Raw genomic sequence first — 19607 nt, 5'->3', positions numbered from 1 at the left:
AACATTTTGTAGTTGTTACTTCTATTAGGAAAATCGTGCTGGTTCCTGCGCTTTGTTACACTAACGAGTGCAAAATTACATTTTTTACATAGATTTGATTGGTGCAATTGTTTAATTTTTATATAATATCAAAAAAATGTAGCAAAGAAATTGTCATTTTTATAAGCATGATTGGTTCGACAGAATAATAAATAAATTCTTCATATTTGGCAGAAAAGAATAAAGAAAGGGGTTCAGAGTTCAGTTCAGCGTGTGAGCAGAAACACACACACACACACACACACACACACACACACACACACACACACACACACACACACACACACACACACACACACAGCCAGCTGAAACAGGTACAGTATCCACTCTCTCCCTCTCTCGCCTTGATTTCCTGCCCAAAGAAGGGCAACAGCAGAGTTAAGATCTTCTTCCTCACATATCAGACATTCCTAAGATTCCTGCTGCAAACCTGCAGCTGAGGTCGAGGTGCAGACTGACGTGACCATCAACCTCCTCAGCCACCGCGTGATAGGGAAGCAGTCACCTCAACCTGCTGTCTGTCAAAGAAAAGTTGCATAACCAATGCAACCCAAATAAACTTCCACATACTACAGTTCATAGGCCAGTCTGTAATCTGTTGTAGCCATGCAGATTGGATGCCTATATTACTCAAACGTTTTATCTTCATCGTATTTGTAACTAAAGCACAAGTTAATCTTTTTTTTCTATCCACATCAATAGACATGCAAAATAGATTCACTCCAACTGTAGCATGTACAGCAAATAAGAAGTGGACTTTGGTGATGTCATCTATGCTGAATGCTGAATAAGACTCATATAAGGCAGCCAAATAGTTCTCAAAGACCAAAAAGCAAACGGACCTGGAGCGGACAGGTCCACGCTGAGGCCATGAGCTGTCAATCACAAGGTAGCCCTGCCCTGAAGCATCCCCTGCGTTACTGTCTCTTTGACTAAATGGACCATCATTTAGGAAATGAACATCTTGCTGTATTGAAAAAGACATCGAACTAGAGACCATAAACTCATGTTTACTGGGGGAATACATTTGGAGAGATGTATACTCGCCTATACACACTCCTGCTGGTCAGAAAGAAGGCAGCTTTAAGACACTTCAACTTTGGCTTCAGTTGACCAAAGATGAATCATTAATTGTTTCTCTGTATTTCTTGTCTCATCCGTGTAACTGTAAAATTATACTAGTGCGTTTAGGAATATTATCAAAGCTGCACAAATCCATATTTTTATATGATGTACTGCATATGTAATGCGTTATGGTGTTATATGCTCATGGTGATTTACCCACTGGGATCAACAATCATGTTTTTAGCAGACAAATAGGAACATTTTAAAGGCGATAACAGTTCGTTTACAGTTGTTTACGGCGCTGAACATTTCCTTTAGATGTTTTGTGCATCTGGAGACTGGAGTGAGGTGAGTTAATTATCAACAGAAGCACATGCCGCTTCCACTTCTACGCTCAAGGACTGATGACATCACTAACGGCCAATCGCATCGCCCGTTAAACGTCTTGTGATAACCCAAATACATATGACGCCAGTTTTCCCTGTTGAGTCATCTCAGAGAACACGGCGTGGCCACCACAACGTGTGTGCTTGTGTGTGACATGACATACCTTCCACAGCCGGGAACATGCCATTAGTGTGTGTGTGAGTGTGTGTTTGTGTGCGTGCGACAACTGACCTCCAACAGCTTCACACCTGGACGTCATCTCCCAAAGCACAAGGGCCATGGAGTAGATGTCGGTCTGTTTGAAGGACTCCATGTTCTCCAGGTTGAGTCGGGCCTCCAGCACTTCCGGAGCCATGTACCGCGCCGTACCCACCTGCAGCAAAAAGACATCCGGGGGGGGGGGGTTAGAGTGCCAGTACACACCCGGGTCGGTCCAGTGTCAAAAGAAATACTCATTATCTGTCGGCCTTCCAAACCTCCCACTACTGAGCTATATGAAGACTAGCCAATCATAGCGTAGTCTCGCCATGGTCTCAGATTGTCTTCATTTTCTCTACTGATTTTGTGGGTTCGGAGCCAGTCTAGTTAAACGTTGTGTTACAATGGAAGAGAACGGAAGTGTGTTTCCAAAAAGTTACAGTTCTACAAAAAAAGTGTCTGGAGGCTTCAACGATTGCAATTTTCATTATGTCACCCTGTTTACATTGTAATAATGCTGTTAATGAGAATGGATTCATCTATAAATCCCCATGGAGGACAGATTATTTTTAAAGCATTTCGCACATTGTTGACATTCCCAAAAGAGAAATATAACAAAAATGTTTATAAAATACATTTTCCGCACGTCTTGAATATACAAAAAGGCAAAAAGGCTTGCAGGAAGAATTGTGTAACAAATAATCGACCCATGCTGAACCTCATTTTTACACAAAGAACAGCGCTAACAGTGCTAACAACAGCAACCGTGCTGACAGAGCTAACAGACACATATATATATACAATATTATAGGGCCCTCTGTTGAAATGTAGGGATCAGAAAAGTCGGAAACAATACTACAACCAACCATTGGACTATTATTCTACAGATAGTAAACTACTAGTAAATATGGGCCAGATTTGATCTACAACAGAACTATACTGGATGTTTGTGTATAGAGTCACAAGTGTCTGTTTAATAAGTTAGTCACGTCTCTCTCTGCCCTCCCTGCTGCGTGTTCAGCCGGTGAATCATAGCAAGCAAAGGACAAAGTCCCACTGCCTGAGAAAGAGTTGGACAGCAGAGCGAGGTGCTCAGAGCGCAGGCAGCACGCTTTCTCTGCAAACCCACACACTGTTTCACACCTGACAATAGCTTTCATTTAATTTCGGGTTGCAACCCCTGCTGGTCGAGACTGGCAATGCGTTGGTAAAAATGAATGTCCTATTTAGAGAAGAAAACAAGTAAACAACTTTATTTCTGTATTTCCAATTTATGCTGACGTCCCTTATGAGTCATTGTACTCTTTTACTTTGTTTGCCAAAACTCTTAATTACTTGTCACTTTTCAAACTGAGAACACAATATTGTAGATTTCTATACAGTTTTTGATTGGCCTCACTTTTCCCACCCAGAGGGCACTGCCGGTGATATCTCTTTGTGCTTCATTTAAATGACAAAATGGCTTAAGAGGGACACCTGAAGGGTCAGGCACTATCAGTGTTGTCGACTCGGGGTTTAGCCATTCCTGGAGCTAACGCTTCAGGCTTCTTTAGTGGAAAAGGTGCTAGGGTTTTTGGTTGGGTGATTTTTAAAATCTGTTCCTCCATGAGCCCGACCCAACTTAGAATAATGAATTAGAGTACTTCTTCCACCATTAGTCATACTTGTATATTAATGAGTTGGAGTAGTACTCTTTAGATCATTTGGTGCCATTTTTGATCTAGATGACATCCATAACTTACTCAAATGCAAAACCTTTCTATATAACAAATTAAAGAAGAGAATCAATGTCATTTTATCTGACCTGTCCACTGTTGGCCAGGTCGTCCACAGAGAGAGTGCTGTCCAAACGGAGTCCGAGCCCAAAGTCACACAAGCACAACGTCAGGTCGTTCTTCACCAGGATGTTGGAACTCTTCAGGTCTCGATGGACTATGGCCACCTTTAGGGTACAATTGAAGGAATGAAAAATGTATGAAAATAATGCACATATTGTTCGCTAATTGTATCACTTAGCACTTGAATGCTCAACTGTATTCTTGTCCTATATCACTGACCCCCCCTTTACTTACATCTAGATGCCATTAACATCATATGAAACAAATGCAATAAAGCTGCTATGTTGCTGTGCGGCTCTCATGCTGGGGGGGGCGGGGGGGCCTTAATGTGGTGTGGGCCGTAATTGCAACATATGACTCGGGTGCCTAGTCATCCACACATCGCACATCCGGGCTACTCTCTCTCTCTCTGCAGGGGATCAAAGCGAGGCCTTACAGCGTATGGCTGCTTGCTTGTGAGGCGCCATGCTATGGCGTTGGGAGGATCACATGACAGGCTGGGAGGTCACTGGCCCTAACTTAGGCAGCGGCGTTCAGTCCTACCTTAGGGCGCCCACAGAGGAGGCGGTCACTGTGCAGGTGGGCGACGCCCCGGGCCAAAGACAAGCCAAGCACCTGCAGCTCTTCCCAGCTGATCACATGACGCGTCAGGTGCTCCTGAGGAAAAGAGGAATTTTTAACAGGTTGAAATTTAAACTTATGAATGGAAAAAGTAAAAGGTGCAACTGGATTTATAACATGTAATGGGTCCAGCTGCTGCTTGTTCTATTAGCAATGTTAATTTTAATTATTACTAATATTGATGAGGTTCAGACTATTGTCATTCAACAACATCTTTCACAAAAAATGGATCATTAATCAGTGACAATTACTGCAGTAAAATCTATTGAAATAATTACATACGACAATGTCACGGGTGACATTTTTTACATTTTTCTCAAAACATCAAGTTGTCTTTGTCCTCTGGAACGTCTTCTGTCCCTCAGTCCTCGGCCCACCAAAATCTTCACAAGTCTGCTGCCAATAAGGCCCGTCTCCCTCCACGCACCAAGGCTTTTTTTTCTCACTAGACACTGGGCACAACTCTGTTACCCTACATAACCCCCCCCTGACAGAACACACGGTCTACAGAAGTAACTTTTTTTAATGCAGGACTTCAACTCATTTAGAGTTGGTATGAAAGATTTACTTTTACTCAAAAAGTTCCGCTTAACAGGCTGTAGTGTAACTGCAAAGGACAACTCCTCAACACCAATATATACACTGGATCTAGCCAAATATAAAGATGTTCTTTTATCTGTAGGGTTATTGCCATAAGTTTGTCAGTAACTTATCATTAATAACCCGAGAGAGGCAACAACAACCTCTTTTAGAGGTTATACATTGAGATAATAGATTAATTTCCGATTCATTTCACATTAGTCCCTTTAACACAATACTAAGGGAGCTACAATATGTAAAGGGCCTAAATACTTCCCCAACACTGCCCTTGAGTTACACTGTACTATTCATGTTGGGCTACCTTAAAGTGCCAGTTTTACCTGTAGGTTTCCTCTGGGGTGGAAGGCGGTGATTAGCCAGTACTGTTTCTCCACCTTTCTCTCCTCAGCCGTCAGGAAGTGGATGATGTTCTCATGCCGGAGGTCTGTATAAGAGAAGATGTCTTTCTCGTTCTTCCAGGAGGCGTACTCCTCGTAAGGGAAGATCTTCACGGCCACCGTCTCAAACTGATCCGAGGTGGTCTGCTTGAGCTTTGCCTTGTACACCTGGGCAAAGCGACCCTTGCCCACCTGAGAAGAGAGCATGAAGGATGAAACTGGTAGAAATGTGAGTTTTGGTGGTTTGGTTTAAAACAAGACAAAAGTGCCACTAGGTATTTACCAGCATATCCAGCTCTATGGGCAGTGGCTCGGTGTTGTGGTTCAGGTGGTTGGCGTGCGTCGAACTGCTGTCCGACCCGTCGTCGTCCATCATGATGGCGCACGCATCACAGTCCAGCCCACTGGCTTTGGTCTTACGCTTCTTCATGCTTCTCTCCCACTCTTGGCTCACGCGCCGCCGGTAGGCTCGGTACCAGTAGAACATTCCGGCAACCACAACCCCCATCGTCAGCAGGGGTAGCAGGCTCACCAGGATCACAGACAGCAGAGGATCGAACGGGGGTGGATCAACGACTGGAAAAAAACGGATGAGACGGATGATGAGACAGATCATGAGACAGATCATGAGACAGATCATGAGACGGATGATGAGACAGATGATGAGACGGATGATAAGACAGATGATGAGACAGATCATGAGACGGATGATGAGACAGATGATGAGTCAGATCATGAGACAGATGATGAGACAGATGATGAGGCGGATGATGAGACGGATGATGAGACGGATGATGAGAGGAATGATGAGACAGATGAGACAGATGATGAGACGGATGATGAGACGGATGATGAGAGGAATGATGAGACAGATGAGACAGATGATGAGACGGATGATGAGACGGATGATGTGACGGATGATGAGAGGAATGATGAGACAGATGAGACAGATGATGAGACGGATGATGAGACGGATGATGAGACAGATGATGAGACGGATTATGAAATGGATGATGAGACAGCGGTCTTTGTGGCCGTGCATCAACGGAACAAAGTGAAGTGTTAGAGGACTGTTGATGCAGCCGTGACCATGTGTAAGCCTCCAATTGAAGAAAGCTTTGCATTAAGTAAGGTTAGTTGTGGTTTACTAGTGAATAAAGCCGATTCTGATTCTGAATATGGTTTTGTTTGGCTCTGTACTGAGAAACCTTCCCGCAACTTCATTGTTGATAAAAGATTTTCAGTGGGCGCCTACATTTTTGTGTGAATTGAAACCTCCGACACAACAGCACTAATCCAAATATACATACTGTCATTGACAAACCTGTTGTGTAGGCAGCAAATTTAGTCAAGATTTACTTTACCCTCCAATTTCCATTTGAATTCATCAAAATAAAAACAATTATATTAGTAGTGTGGATCTCAACCCTGTTTGATCTTGTGCTCATGAAACTTTCTTTGAAAAGTAATGACGTAAAGACAGGTCTTTGTGTGTTTACGGTTCTGCATGAAGCAACACACAGCAATTTCCTCCCACTACTCAAACAGAAACGGTCCAACACAAGAAAGTAAACAGTGAAGTGAAAATCTTGTGTTCAATTAGTACAAATAAAATATACATGAAAAAAAATATATATACAGTATGTGTATCTTTGATGTTGTAAACTCAAAAGGTAGAAGACTTTGTGCTATATCAATAGGCCTACTGTGGTCACAGCCAACAGCCTTCATAGCTTCACGAGGTATATCATTAACTTCCTCCACTGTCAGCTCGGACAAACCGGCCGCCAACCCTCGGAGCTCCAGCCTCGGGGAGAAAACAGTCGGGGGCCTGTCTGCCCCGGCTCTAGCTGGGCTCCTTTTCAAAGGGTGTCTCTCTCTGGGAACATGACTGTCCTAAGCCAAGCCGCCACATTGGCAGGCCACGAGGAGCTTGGAAACGAGGACATACCGTTGACTTGCGTCTATTTCACATTCAGATTTTCCTCAGAGTGCTCTTGAATGAGCATTACAAATGGTTTGAATGTTACAAAATACGTAAGTACAAGTAGTCTTCTTGGATTCATCTATTTCATATCTTTCTTAACAACATTTCTTTTTACTATATTAAACTCAGGCAATTTACCTAAGATCACAATTTAAGGAAATTTAGTTTTTTAGTTAGTTAGTAATGCAAATTTTAGCATTTACGCCATTAGATCTCAGATGGAAATGTTTCTTAGTACTTGTTAGTTAGTAGATATATAGGATACAAAACCTTCTCCAAAATTCTGAACTATTTAAACTTAAAGGAAAAGATAAATATAATACTTTTACTTGACATTATGAATTGGTAGTCAATATATATTACATTTTATGTAAAATATGTTAATAATTCCTCTTTAACAATGCAAGGCTGCATTCATCCATGCCCTGTAATCCATTTCTGGACTACAGGGCCGATGGAATTAAATAGATTACATTTTGTTGAAAATACAGCTTTTTGTTAACTTTTTCTCCTTGTCTGGGTCTAAATATCTCATCCTGGTATTGTCTGTCAGCCACTACTAATCCGCCCACTCTGCAGCATGCTAACCAGATGGATATGTTCTTGCATGTCCAGATCAGTGTCAAGTATCTTGCTGTTGTATCAATGCATATGAAAAGCAGCCGCATCATTTAACAGGGTTCGTACGGTCATGTAAAGCAGTAAATCTCACTGAAATAGCTTCTGGCAAAGCCGTGAATGCAATGAATCAAAAGCGCTAAATATAACTTTAAAGTGGTTTATGAAAATGTATTTTCTCGCTGTGATTAGTGTACGGTGCCATCACGTGCTGGCAATAGGACTCGTGTTGCCTTTTCCAATCAGTATGCCAACGTTTTCTCATGCCGTCTTTGTGGAGGTTTGACACATCATTCCAACTAATAAAGTTAACCTCTGGCTTGCAATTATACATTGCACATTGTGTGTGTGTGTGTTTCTCGATGTGAATGTTGGGCTTTCAAACATTGCCATCTCTTGACTCAGGCTCTTAAATGTTCTAGCTGATCATTAATTACTTGGATCCTTTTGCTGTTACACATTTTTTTTTTAAATGAGCAATTTCTTGAAGGAAAACAACACAGCCAGACTTGATTTTATGTTCAAAATGGTGGATGGATTGAAGCCATCCTTAACACTGAGGAGGTACCTGCGCACTTCACCGGGCCAGTGTGTCTGGTTTCCAGTGAGGCGCTTCACTCTCAATATTTCAGGGAGGAAATCTTTATTGCCATAATATGTCAGACATACATGGAATTTGACTTGGCGGTTGTTACGGCAATGGACAACAGACAACGTAGTGCAGGAATAAGATAAAAATATAATAAAATATGGTGAAATATATGCTATGGATTAGTAATCTAAAGCTATGGGTTAGTAAAATAAAGATAAAGATAAAGTGCACCAGCTAACAGAAAGTGACGGGTGAAAGTGACAAAGTGTATGTGCATGTAGAGAGTGAGAGTCAGTCAGGGGGGGGGGGGCCGGGCTCTGTTGATGAGCCTGACTGAGGGAGGGAAGAAACTGTTAGTGTGGCGGGAGGTCTTAGTCCTGATGGACCTCAGCCTCCTGCCGGATGGAAGGGGCACAAACAGTTTATGTCCGGGGTGAGAGGGGTCGGCTACAATCTTTCTGGCAGATTGGTTCAGCCAATCACCCTCTCTGCAGAGCGGATGACACACTGCAGCCTGCCCTTGTCCTTGGCTGTGGCTGCAGCGTACCACACGCTGATGGAGGAGCAGAGGATGGACTCGATGATGGCCGTCTAGAAGTGCACCGTCATCGCCTTTGGCAGGTTGAATTTCTTCAGCTCCCTCAGGAAGAACATCCTCTGCTGAGCCTTTTTGGTGATGGAGCTGATGTTCAGCTCCCACTTGAGGTCCTGGGTGATGATGGAGCCCAGGAAACGGAAGGAGTCCACAGTGGTGATGGGGAGTCACACAGGGTGAAGGGGGCAGGTGGGGGTGCGTTCTTCCTGAAGTCCACAACCATTTCCACTGTCTTCAGGGCATTGAGTTCCAGATTGTTCTGGCTGCACCACGTCACCAGGTGGTCAGACTCCCACCTGTAGGCGGACTCGTCCCCACCAGAGATCAGTCTAATTTACATTGACTTGATCAAACTAAAAACCTTTGCAGCTGCTGATAATCTGCAATTTCTTCTAATGTATGTTGAGACTTCTCCTTCCTTCATCTTTTTCTGTAATAAATCCCTGATGTCGTCTCTTGGTATCAACCAACCCTAACAGTGACATGGAGACGGATGGTGTGTAGCATATTTATGATGTCTAGAAATAGCAGCTATGAGTTAGAAAACATGACTCTAGCGGAACGACAGACGTCCTTGTTGCACTTTGAATTTCTAATGAAGTCACTTGTGCTGAGCATGAAAGAGAAAGCATTTCTCCTGGCTAATGTTGGATAGATTCTTCAGGTAGTACAGTGTTTCCCTTCTTCTGTTGAGTCCTCCTTTGATGATATAAGAACATTGACTCAAGGTGCTTGTTCACGTGATCACATGATGGCGGGTTTTAGTGGGCTTCAAACTTTCTGCTGCCAGTATTCTGGGACTCAACACACTGGGGTCTCTCCTCTTGGCCGACCACAGTAAAGCCGAGGGGCAGATATGACTTTTTTGTGTAGATGTTGTGGTGGTCGTGTCACCTGTTAAAGCTGTAACACACTATCATCTGATGTGCGCTTTAAGCCAGTAATAAATCTGTCCATCTTTGCACAATGCAATCTTATTTATCTATTAGGTTGGTTAGAACACAGTGTCAATGTCATGGCGGTTCCGCTTGATTTCTTTTTTTTAAAATTTGTATTGCTTAGGTGCGACCATATGATATAGTGCACAATATTTACAACTTGTTTTTTTTTAATCATTTCTAGCATGATATAGTGCACAATATTTTCAACTTGTTTTTTTTTAATCATTTCTAGCATGATATAGTGCACAATATTTTCAACTTTTTCATTTTATATATATTTACCGGTGTGTGTGTGTGTCTGTCTGTGGACCTGTGTGTGTGGCCTGGTTATGAAGTGGTGCCCCCCCTGTAGTTCCTCTGCACCCCTGCTAGGGGGCACGCCCGCCAGTTTGGGAACCATTGAATTAGAACATCAGCAGTGGACTCAGTTATTGTCATTGGTTGTCTGGCAAAAGTTTTGACTCGTTGCCGCCATCAGATGAATTTAATCTGATTTCATTCAAACCGATCTGTAAACTTTTATAAGATTCCCGACAAATTTGTCCTTTCAGTATTTGCTGTGATTTATAATTCAGGGGGTTACGTGCACCAAATAAACACAGAATAAAGAACAAGTTGTTTACCATCCCAGAGGGGTTTTGACTCTCGTGACCGTATATAAATATCCTGCCTTATCCGGGATGGTATCATGTTATGTTGGAGCAGCGCAGAGGAATTCTGCCACAGGGAGGCCGGCGACACCGACTAAAAGTGATTATCACACTCACTATTTACTTCTATTCCCTCCCACATCTCTCTGTCTCTATCTCCTTCCACATCCCATTTCATCTGAGGGATCTTTTTTATTTTCCTCTTCATGCATCTCACATCCCTATAGAGCAGTCTGTGCTGAACAAATGAATGACTGGCCCATTCACTGCCAGCAAGCCAACATTCCACAGTTAAGGAGGAACTGAAAAAATAAGAAGACAAAAAAGTAACAGGTCTTGCAACAAACATTTTTCCTTTAATTGCTCCAGTGCCACCTTATCCTCTTTCTATTTAGTTTGCTGCAAAACATAAGTGTTTCTAATTCATTCTTCCCTTTTCTTATTTTTATCTCTTTATGCCTCTGAAAATCACCAGTTCATGTCACGAGGAAGAGTTCCTTTCATGAAAAATATAAAAATATGCCGAGAAGACTTGGAGGACTTTTAGTGAAAGAATCCATGTCGGAAATGAACTGGCTCCACCTACAATCTCATTCCTCACATAGCGTGCTTCCACGTAAGCTGAGATGCCTTTGACAAGAGCACAGCTGTAAATGCAGCTCTAGAACAAATAGAACGTGACTGTGAAAAACACATGTGTAAGTGACACTAGCGGGAGGCGGGGTCGCCCTGCTCCGAAATCATCTTTACAGGATCGTAATTAGAAACAACTGGCGAGGCCCAGTTCTCTCAGAGTGAGAGCGTTGATAGACGAAAATGCCCATTGGCTGCCAAACACATCATTTTTGAAAAATACCTTAATTCTGGCCAGGCTTATACAAAATAATAGTAGTCAAAAGAAAAATGTGTTTGCACCTACTCGGATTTTGCTTAACAAAAAAAAAAACAATCATTAGAAGTACTGGAATGACTTAATTGTGTTACTTGTGCCCAGGCAAACAACCTCCAGTTCTGAAGAGTGAAGCCACCGGGGTCGACTCCTCTGGATGTGTAGACGTCACACTTGATTTGTTTTCTCAGAAAACATTGAAGTATCAAGTATCAACTGTATAGTCTCAATCGTAGGTTTAAGTCTTCAATGAAGCACGATGTTCATCTATGTCAATGTGGGTTCATTTAAAAGCAAATGTCACCCGACACTCCATATATGGTCACTAATTATTTAAATAAATGTTTATTGTTTGTGAAAGAACCAACATGGCAATCCAAGATGGTGATGGCCAGATTGGACTCAAAGCGGAAGTCCGTGAGCCAACAGGTGTGGTTACCATGACCACAAACACACAGGCCAACCGGGTAGTTGGCGAGATACAGCTAGAGATAAGATTTCATTTACAAAGCTACCGGCCACTTTGAAGGTCAAATGTAATCTACACACCTTCGATGTTAGTGTGACAAATGTGATCAATCCGTTTGTTTCAATTCTTTATTCTCACTTTAGTGACGTGTGGATCTATCAGCACTCAAAGATCGGTATGTGTGCAGATTACTTATCATGCTAATTGCTGACATTTAACAACAACCCATACTCACATGTGCACACGGCAGTTTAGTAGGCGGCGAGTCATTTTGGGCAAGACAAAATGTGTTCTAAGTGATCCCATCCCGAATCGTCCTTAGCGTCTCTCGGGCCCATTTGCCCCTGTACTTAGAGGGTTTGAATGTGGCCTCTGATCTATTGCTGCTGCGGGATGACAATGTTCAGTCCCTCGTGGCAGCATTTGTTTCATTTTAATTCACAAACACCGTGACCCACATAAACCGCACACACAGTATCACGAGCAAGTTACAAGAATGTAACGCTTAGGCAGAACAATGTGAGGCATTCGTGGAGGAGTAAGTCCTGTCAGTGGTCCAGAAAACAAACAACAACTTCCTGCTGCATGTCTCCTCAATGGGAGGAAGGAACCACAACCCTTACCCTCAGGGCTGTGTGTGTGTGTGTGTGTGTGTCTTAGTAAGACAGGCATGCTGACAGACACAAAGATCGATGACTTTTTAAAGAAACCACTTATTTGACGGAGCTTGTGAACTTCCAGCTGGTTTTAATGCTCATCGCTCACTGTACTGATCTCTAGCGAGTGGCCTCATTCGCAGGAGCTTCTGGTACCGGAAGAGTCGTCATTTTTACGAAACGACAGAAGAAACGGGCTGAGAGCGGCTACGGTCTGTGGCCACGTGGCTGTCGCTTTTGCCTTTCATGTATAGTTAAGTACGGTTTGCTAGCCGTGTGAACAACTATGCTGCAATTAACAGACAGGTTCTACCAACAAGTCATCGCTTGTCACAACACAGGGGGGCGGATCGGCAGCATATGCCAAACCTCAGGAGGCAAGCAGGGAAGGTTGTTAATAAATGTATCAAATCTACACATCTAGTTTTTAGATTATTAAGCAACGCATAGTTAAATATGGTTTCACAATGTGGGAAAATCCTCGGTCTAGTTAGCTAGGGAATAGAAATGAAAGAAAATGCCCCAAACATTGAGAAACCCTTGCAAACTCGCAATTCCAAACAGTCCTCATCCATAAACTGGGAGAATAGTGAATTTGGGCTATTTCCTCATCCCCATATCTCTTCTTTTATTGGTAAACCAAGCACACTTAGGAGATATGTATATGTTGACATTTATTCATGTTAAATAGTTGTGACACCATATATATGCACCGGCAGTCACTGCAGAAGTGTTCTCTGTCTAGTTCACCATGTGCTGGAGATGTTTCTTATTTGAGTTAAACACAGACAGGAAACCATATGTCTGAGCTCTCCAGCGTGGCTGGTCTACACCACACACACAGATGCTGACGTAGACACTCAACTTTTCTTCTCAGAAGCCAAACAGGCCGCATTGAACCCTGCAGCTGCCTGTCCTGAGGATTCCCCCCTGCCCGGTGTTTATGCGTGATGCGTAATACCCCGTTTCCACTTCCTGTTTGTGATGACGGTGCATTATCCAGGCAGTCGAACCTGCACGGTTGTGAAAAAACAGTAGGCACTAAAATGACGTCTGAAACAAATGTGTGACACACACACACACACACACAAGCACACACCTACACACACACACAGAGTTTCCAATTCGGCGGTCAAAGCGAACAGAAGGTGGAAGGAGAAGGTGAGCGGAATGACAACCGGAAAGAGGGGAATAATCATTTACAGAGAAGATGAAGAAAGCAGCAGCAATAGACCACGTCATGTAGGAAATGGAACGACACGGAGGGCAAACATGCACTTTGGTTGCTTGTTTTGAAGAGAGGGAAATGGGTCGGAGGTGGAGCAAAGTACAGGAGATCAGAAGAGCAGCTGGTTTGATAGTTGGGCATCCAGACATGCTGTCAAAAGGATTTCAAAGTGGGTGTTGTTAGCAACTATTTGTTTGTTAGCACATCAGATTCAGTCTTTTCATTTGATTTGTTGGTGATAGCAGCATTATTAAGTGCACCTTTAGCTACAACAGAGGGCGTCAGCTGCATCCTTCACTCACCAGGGATGAATAAGAGTTGGTCGTTACACTCTTCCACGTCCTTGCAGGAGCAGATTTGGGCCATCCCGCTGGTGGTGTTCTTCGTTTTCATCACGCAGGTGGAGCTGTTGTAGTCGTCCAGCATGACACCGTAGAGGGGATTGGACGGGTTGTGGCACAGGGTTTCAAGGGAGAAGTCGGTCTCGTTCTTTCTCCTAAGAGAAGCAGATAGGGAGAAACTGCATTGACTGGCTGTGTCCCGTCTCTCAGATGAGAGGGGGCGCTCTGCTCAGGGCTACCTACCAGATGGAGACGCAGACCTCGTGGCTGTCGTTACAGATGGATGTGATAGAGCAGTTGGACACGCAGGTCCCCGTGCCGCTGCAGGAGGTGAGCTCCACATCGCAGAACTTACAGAGCTGACTCATGGAGAAGAAAGGGGGCATACCTGCAGGAAACACACACAGACCATATCGTCAGGTTGGCTTTCATGCTTCAGGCACCTTTTGTTTTCTCAAACTTAGTACCATTTGTACAAGTTATTCAGTGCAAAGTTCTACTGGCTGGAAGCATAAAAAGAGCCTTTGTGTTTTTTTGCAACCAATAAACAGAAGTGGCCATATTTGGAAAGCGGAGAAGTGACATACTGACGATGTATACTGGTCTGGTAGCGGCAGTGACCTGTCAATCCCAAAAGCATACTCAGCTTTATGTTATGTTTGACTCTAAATAGACAGTCATTTACTAAATGAACATCATGGTGTATTGAAGAAACGAGACATTGAGTTACAGTCATCTTCTTATAGACTTCTGTATAATCAGACTTATTGTTGCAAACAGATTTAGTTGGACAACGGAGACGATAGAAGACACTTCCGCATTGGCTTCACTCCAAAGGTTGCCGCCTGGTCCGGATGAACCGATCCGCTGTTTTGAGTCTTGATACAAATATTTCTCACAAACTGAGATGATTTTGTGAGTGACAGAGAGAGATCATTTTTTTTGGATTCTAAGTTGGAACACAATAACGAAATACATAGTTAGAAATCTGTCGATGCACCCTGAATGCAAACTACACACTGCACATAACTACAGGACGGCATCAGGCGGCTGAAGTTCACCAGGTCTAGACCGTACACCGTTGTCAACGCAGACAACCCCAACGAGGAAAACACCTCCGCCAGGCAGCACCGACTGGTTTCAGAAACCACTTCAAAAGTGCTGGATGGGGCCAAAGGAAACCATTGAGCCATACGAAAATAGAGTACGGCCACACTAAACCACCAACACTGGCAACCACAGCTGAATCAATAGGTAGCCTGTGCCAAGCTACAGCAATTTCTTACATCAAAACCAATTCGGATACATAAACCCCAAAACCTCATGGAATCTTAATAAATTGGCTGAGCACAAGGGTTTCTTGAATGAACCAAGAAATCCTCATTTTTTATTCATTCCATTAAAGAGAGTGGGTTTTCTGATCTGTTGCGTAAACACACTAACTATTGTGGCTAGTCACGCTACAAATCTTATTTGTGATCCATAATTGAACCCAGAGATACAATGGCGATGTTTCATACGATACCCTGGGCTAGTGGAAGGCACTGCATGCGGAAGCCACCTGGACTTGCATTAAAATCAGCACAATGTCCCCCCTGTCGTTCTCCTTCTCTTCTTCACACTTGCCCTTCTGACCTCTGTTGGACCAACCTGGCCTTAGGTAGGCCAGCTCCACTAGGGAGTGCACTGAAATACTTAATAGCTCTGCACATGTGGATATCCGCTTTTACTACACTTCTGGTTGAAATAAACAGCAGTGAGCACTTATGCCTGTTCCCCCAACGGCGTTGCCTCAATGCAACCATTCCTAGCCATTTTTTTTCTGAAAAGAATTGGGCTTTTAAAAGTGTTGGCAACAAATTTCATCACCGATGTGTCGTGCGATTATCACGTCACTCGGAGATGTAAGTAAAACAAATACGCTTTAAGTGAACATGGGTGTGTTTCGGAGTGTGAGCGTGTGCGTCTGTGAGTGATATAGAGAACAAGTTCTGACAAGTTCAAAGTTCCTTTTACATTTTCTGATTTGTATTTTTATAAATTGTTATTATGTTATGAAGTATTATTGCAATGTGAATTTGCAGTTGCTCCTTATGGCATCGATGTAGCAGATCAACCTTCCATATTTTCCACAGACCCACTTGGTGACGTCACGCGGGTCTACCTCTTGTACAAAGTCTAGGATCAAACTCTAGTCTGCGCTTTCCTTGCAGACAGCAGTATCGACGGCCCCCACTCATCTGAAATCCAAGAAGTAGTCAAAACAACTGCACGGGGAGCAGTCCGTGGTATCGCTAAATCATTTGACACGGCAGCGATTGTCGGCAGAGCGGTGAAACCCGACCAAAGTCCTAGTAGGACTCCCTTGTATTGTCAAACGCTCCTCACTCCCCTTTGAGGCTTCACTGCTGGGTTGTGCGTCTCCTGGATGTGTGGCTCTGTGCTTAACGAGCACAGCGAATATGCTTTCAAGACACATTCCGTCACATGGTCAGTGTGGTTGGGGACGGGGCAGAGGGCGTGAAATAGCAGAGCGCTCAGAGCAACCTCGGAGACAAATAAAAAACGGCAGGTTTAGTGCAGCAAAGTGCCACGGGGAACAAATAAAACCGGAATGATGGAGGCAGAGTTGCTCCATGCAACCAGTGAGCTCAGTATGTCAGTCTTTGAATTGTTAATTCGTCTTCATAATACTGTTGTGCAACACTGGTTGGAGAGTATTTACATTCACTATCAGCTTTTTGGACGCAGCTGGGTGGGAACTATTGATCTGTGCTGTTGTAGACTTCTTCTTCCTTGCAAGAAATAAATATACAACTTTGATTCCCGATTGCATGAGAAAATCTTCCCCAACACAGGTAAACATGTCTAGGAACTGGGCTTTTAAATGTAACTTCTGAGATGTGGTAAAAGAATTGTTTTTGTGCAGTGCTTTCCCACCCCCCAATGCGCTTTAACACCATTCACACCTTTCACACCCTGATGACGGGAGCTGCCATTCACAGTACCACCTGCTCATCAGCAGCTAGAATTCACACCATCCGCACACTGTACTGACAGCCACAGTAGCAGTTTGGGGTTAAGCGTCCTGCCCAAGGACCCTCAGACGTGAGGGTGTGTGTGTGTGTGTGGAGGGGGGGGGGGGGGGAGGAGGCCCAGCGATCAAACCGCTGACTGAAGCACAACCATGTTGTCTACTGAGCCACAGTTGCTCAAGAAGAAATACGTCAATGTTTCTATATACAGGATTCAGAGCATTAATATGTCAGCAAACAGCTGTTAGCTGTTATTCATAGTAATGTCTCATTAGGATGCATAGCAAAAGCTACAAATGCACCTTAAGTCAGAGACATTCAATGCACTGCTTGCGAGCTGGCACATGTGTGTAACTCAGCTTAGCAATACAACTGGAAATGACATAATGATAAATAGTGGTAATAGGGGGAGGCAGGTGTCATAGTGACTTGTCACCTAATCAATAAGCATGTCACTGCTGGTTTTCAGGACACTTTTCTAAAGTCATTTCTTTTCATTTTTTCTTAATGGGTACAGATTCTCAACACTCATAACATAACACATGGCTATTTCTACAACAGACTTAAAAATGTAGTAAATGTTTCAATTTGACACACTTCTTTGGTATAAAGGGTAAACCTACGAGGGAAATCCCCAGCATTCACAATGATCTCCAACAGTTAGAGGCAAAAGCTTTTACTCCCTGAACTTTGTGCTGGTGCAAGAAAGTTAATGAGTTACTGCGCGTGAAGGATGTGGTGGTGGTATGTAAGTCATTGATTCAGCTGCCAAAGTGCATTGCCTTTTTATTACCAATGCACACTTTCCCTTCTGCTGCTCCACGTGTAGGAATTACAATATGAAAACAACGGTGACCGCAGTGTGTCACAGGAAGACGTGGGCTGTCATTACGTGCTCTTGATGGCTCCTGGAGGGGCCGTAATTGTTAATGTGAGATTTCTTTGTGTTCATGTTATGGCGGGAGGGAAATGTTGCTACTGCAAACTGCTTTGTTTGATTATCGAACCAATGACATTGGCAAATACTTTTTGGCACCAGAGAAATTGATGAAAAGTGTCAACATTAATTTGAAGATGCTTGAGTAAATAGCACTAATCCTGAAGTGGAAAAATTATGCATGTGGCAAAGAGGGTGCAGGGTATATGTTTTATAACTATTTGTCATAAAGCACTATGAAACCGTTACTCTAAAAATTGAATGTCTCTTTTTGCAACTGTCCTTATGCGAGTATTAATTGATTAATTCTAGAGACCTCCCCTACCCCACCCGATCCCCCGCAACAAACCACCCCATAGGCCCTTTGTCTTATGACCCATTTAGAGTTGTGTTGGACAGCTAGTGGCTCCAGTTATGACGGGGGCAAAGGAAGAAGTCGGATGATGTGGTTTAAATAGTGACAAATAATTGGTAAATTAAGTTAGGTAACACACATGATCATTGAACATTAACTTCCACCCTTGAACCAAACCACACTGCAACCGTTTCACAACATTAACCACCTGTTGGAAATTGCAACCATTCCGTTGAGATATTAAGTCGTGTTGATCTCCTGCGCTAATTTAGAAAACACAGCCGGTCGTACTCAGGCAGCCAGCTCCCCGCTCTGCACATTGGAAAGATGAGTCTATAGTCTCCATCTCTAGATTCAAGTCTTCTTCAATACATATAGAAAACAAACCAAGTGGACCTATCAGCTGGAAGGGCCACATCTGCCCCCCCCCCCCTCGCCTCACATCCTAAGAGGTTTGGAAACCCACTAAGGATGTGAGCTCACAGTGGACAGCAGGACGGACAGGAAACTTGACAGCAATTTATCACCCGTACACAGGAAAAGTCTGCTCCCAACTGCTCAAACGGGAATGGAAAAAGGAAAGAACCTGCACACCAGATGGGCGCAGCCTACTTTTGGGCTTCAGTGAAAAGTCCTGAAAAAAATATTTTGTCAGCTTCTTACCTAAGTTTTTGTCAAAACTGTTGTCTTTATTTCCAATTGGCAAAGCTGATTTGGCGAAAGGTGATGTGGGTCAGGATTTAGCAAGGTTGTCCACATGTTTTCTGTCGGTGCCATAAACTCCAGACTGACTCGTTTCTTATTCAAATTTATATAGTTTTATGTCAAATAAAAACTGTTGCTAAATGAATAATGTGGTGTCAGTGGAGACACCACTGGACATCATTGCCTCTTGTAGTTAAATAGACAACCCTCCGTGTGGAGTAGTGAAACATGCAGTAGAAATCGTATTCTTTAGGACTTATTCCAGGGGAGACAACTGGCAAAAGGCTGCGGTGCTGATTAAGTGCCCAGCAGGCGGCCCAGCTCTCTCCTGCCAATCTGGAAAGTTATCCTCCCTTTACTCCCTCTTAACACGACTCCCTTCAAGTGGCAAGTAATCATTTCATTCCCTCCCGTTTTTATATCCCTCCCCCTGAGTCTCTTTGGTTCCCCTTCGTCCCTCCTCCTGCATCTATCCTGCGTCAAA

At 43.5% G+C, this 19607-nt stretch overlaps 1 protein-coding gene across 1 annotated transcript in view; it reads right to left on the bottom strand.

Annotated features, from left to right (window-relative positions):
• tgfbr2b (transforming growth factor beta receptor 2b) overlaps nt 1–19607 on the bottom strand; it is a 31052-nt gene that overhangs the window by 7698 nt on the left and 3747 nt on the right. The window contains exons 2-8 of the mRNA XM_037454200.2: nt 14335–14479; nt 14053–14246; nt 5409–5701; nt 5069–5317; nt 4071–4184; nt 3494–3631; nt 1723–1864 (exon numbers count right to left, since the gene is read on the bottom strand). Coding sequence (XP_037310097.2) covers nt 1723–1864; nt 3494–3631; nt 4071–4184; nt 5069–5317; nt 5409–5701; nt 14053–14246; nt 14335–14479 — 1275 coding nt within the window. The remainder of the gene's footprint in view (nt 1–1722; nt 1865–3493; nt 3632–4070; nt 4185–5068; nt 5318–5408; nt 5702–14052; nt 14247–14334; nt 14480–19607) is intronic.

Source organism: Pungitius pungitius, chromosome 11 (genome assembly GCF_949316345.1).
Source record: "Pungitius pungitius chromosome 11, fPunPun2.1, whole genome shotgun sequence".
Lineage (NCBI taxonomy): Eukaryota > Metazoa > Chordata > Actinopteri > Perciformes > Gasterosteidae > Pungitius > Pungitius pungitius.
Note: the sequence above shows the minus strand (reverse complement) of the source record. Positions and strands in the feature narration are given on the sequence as shown.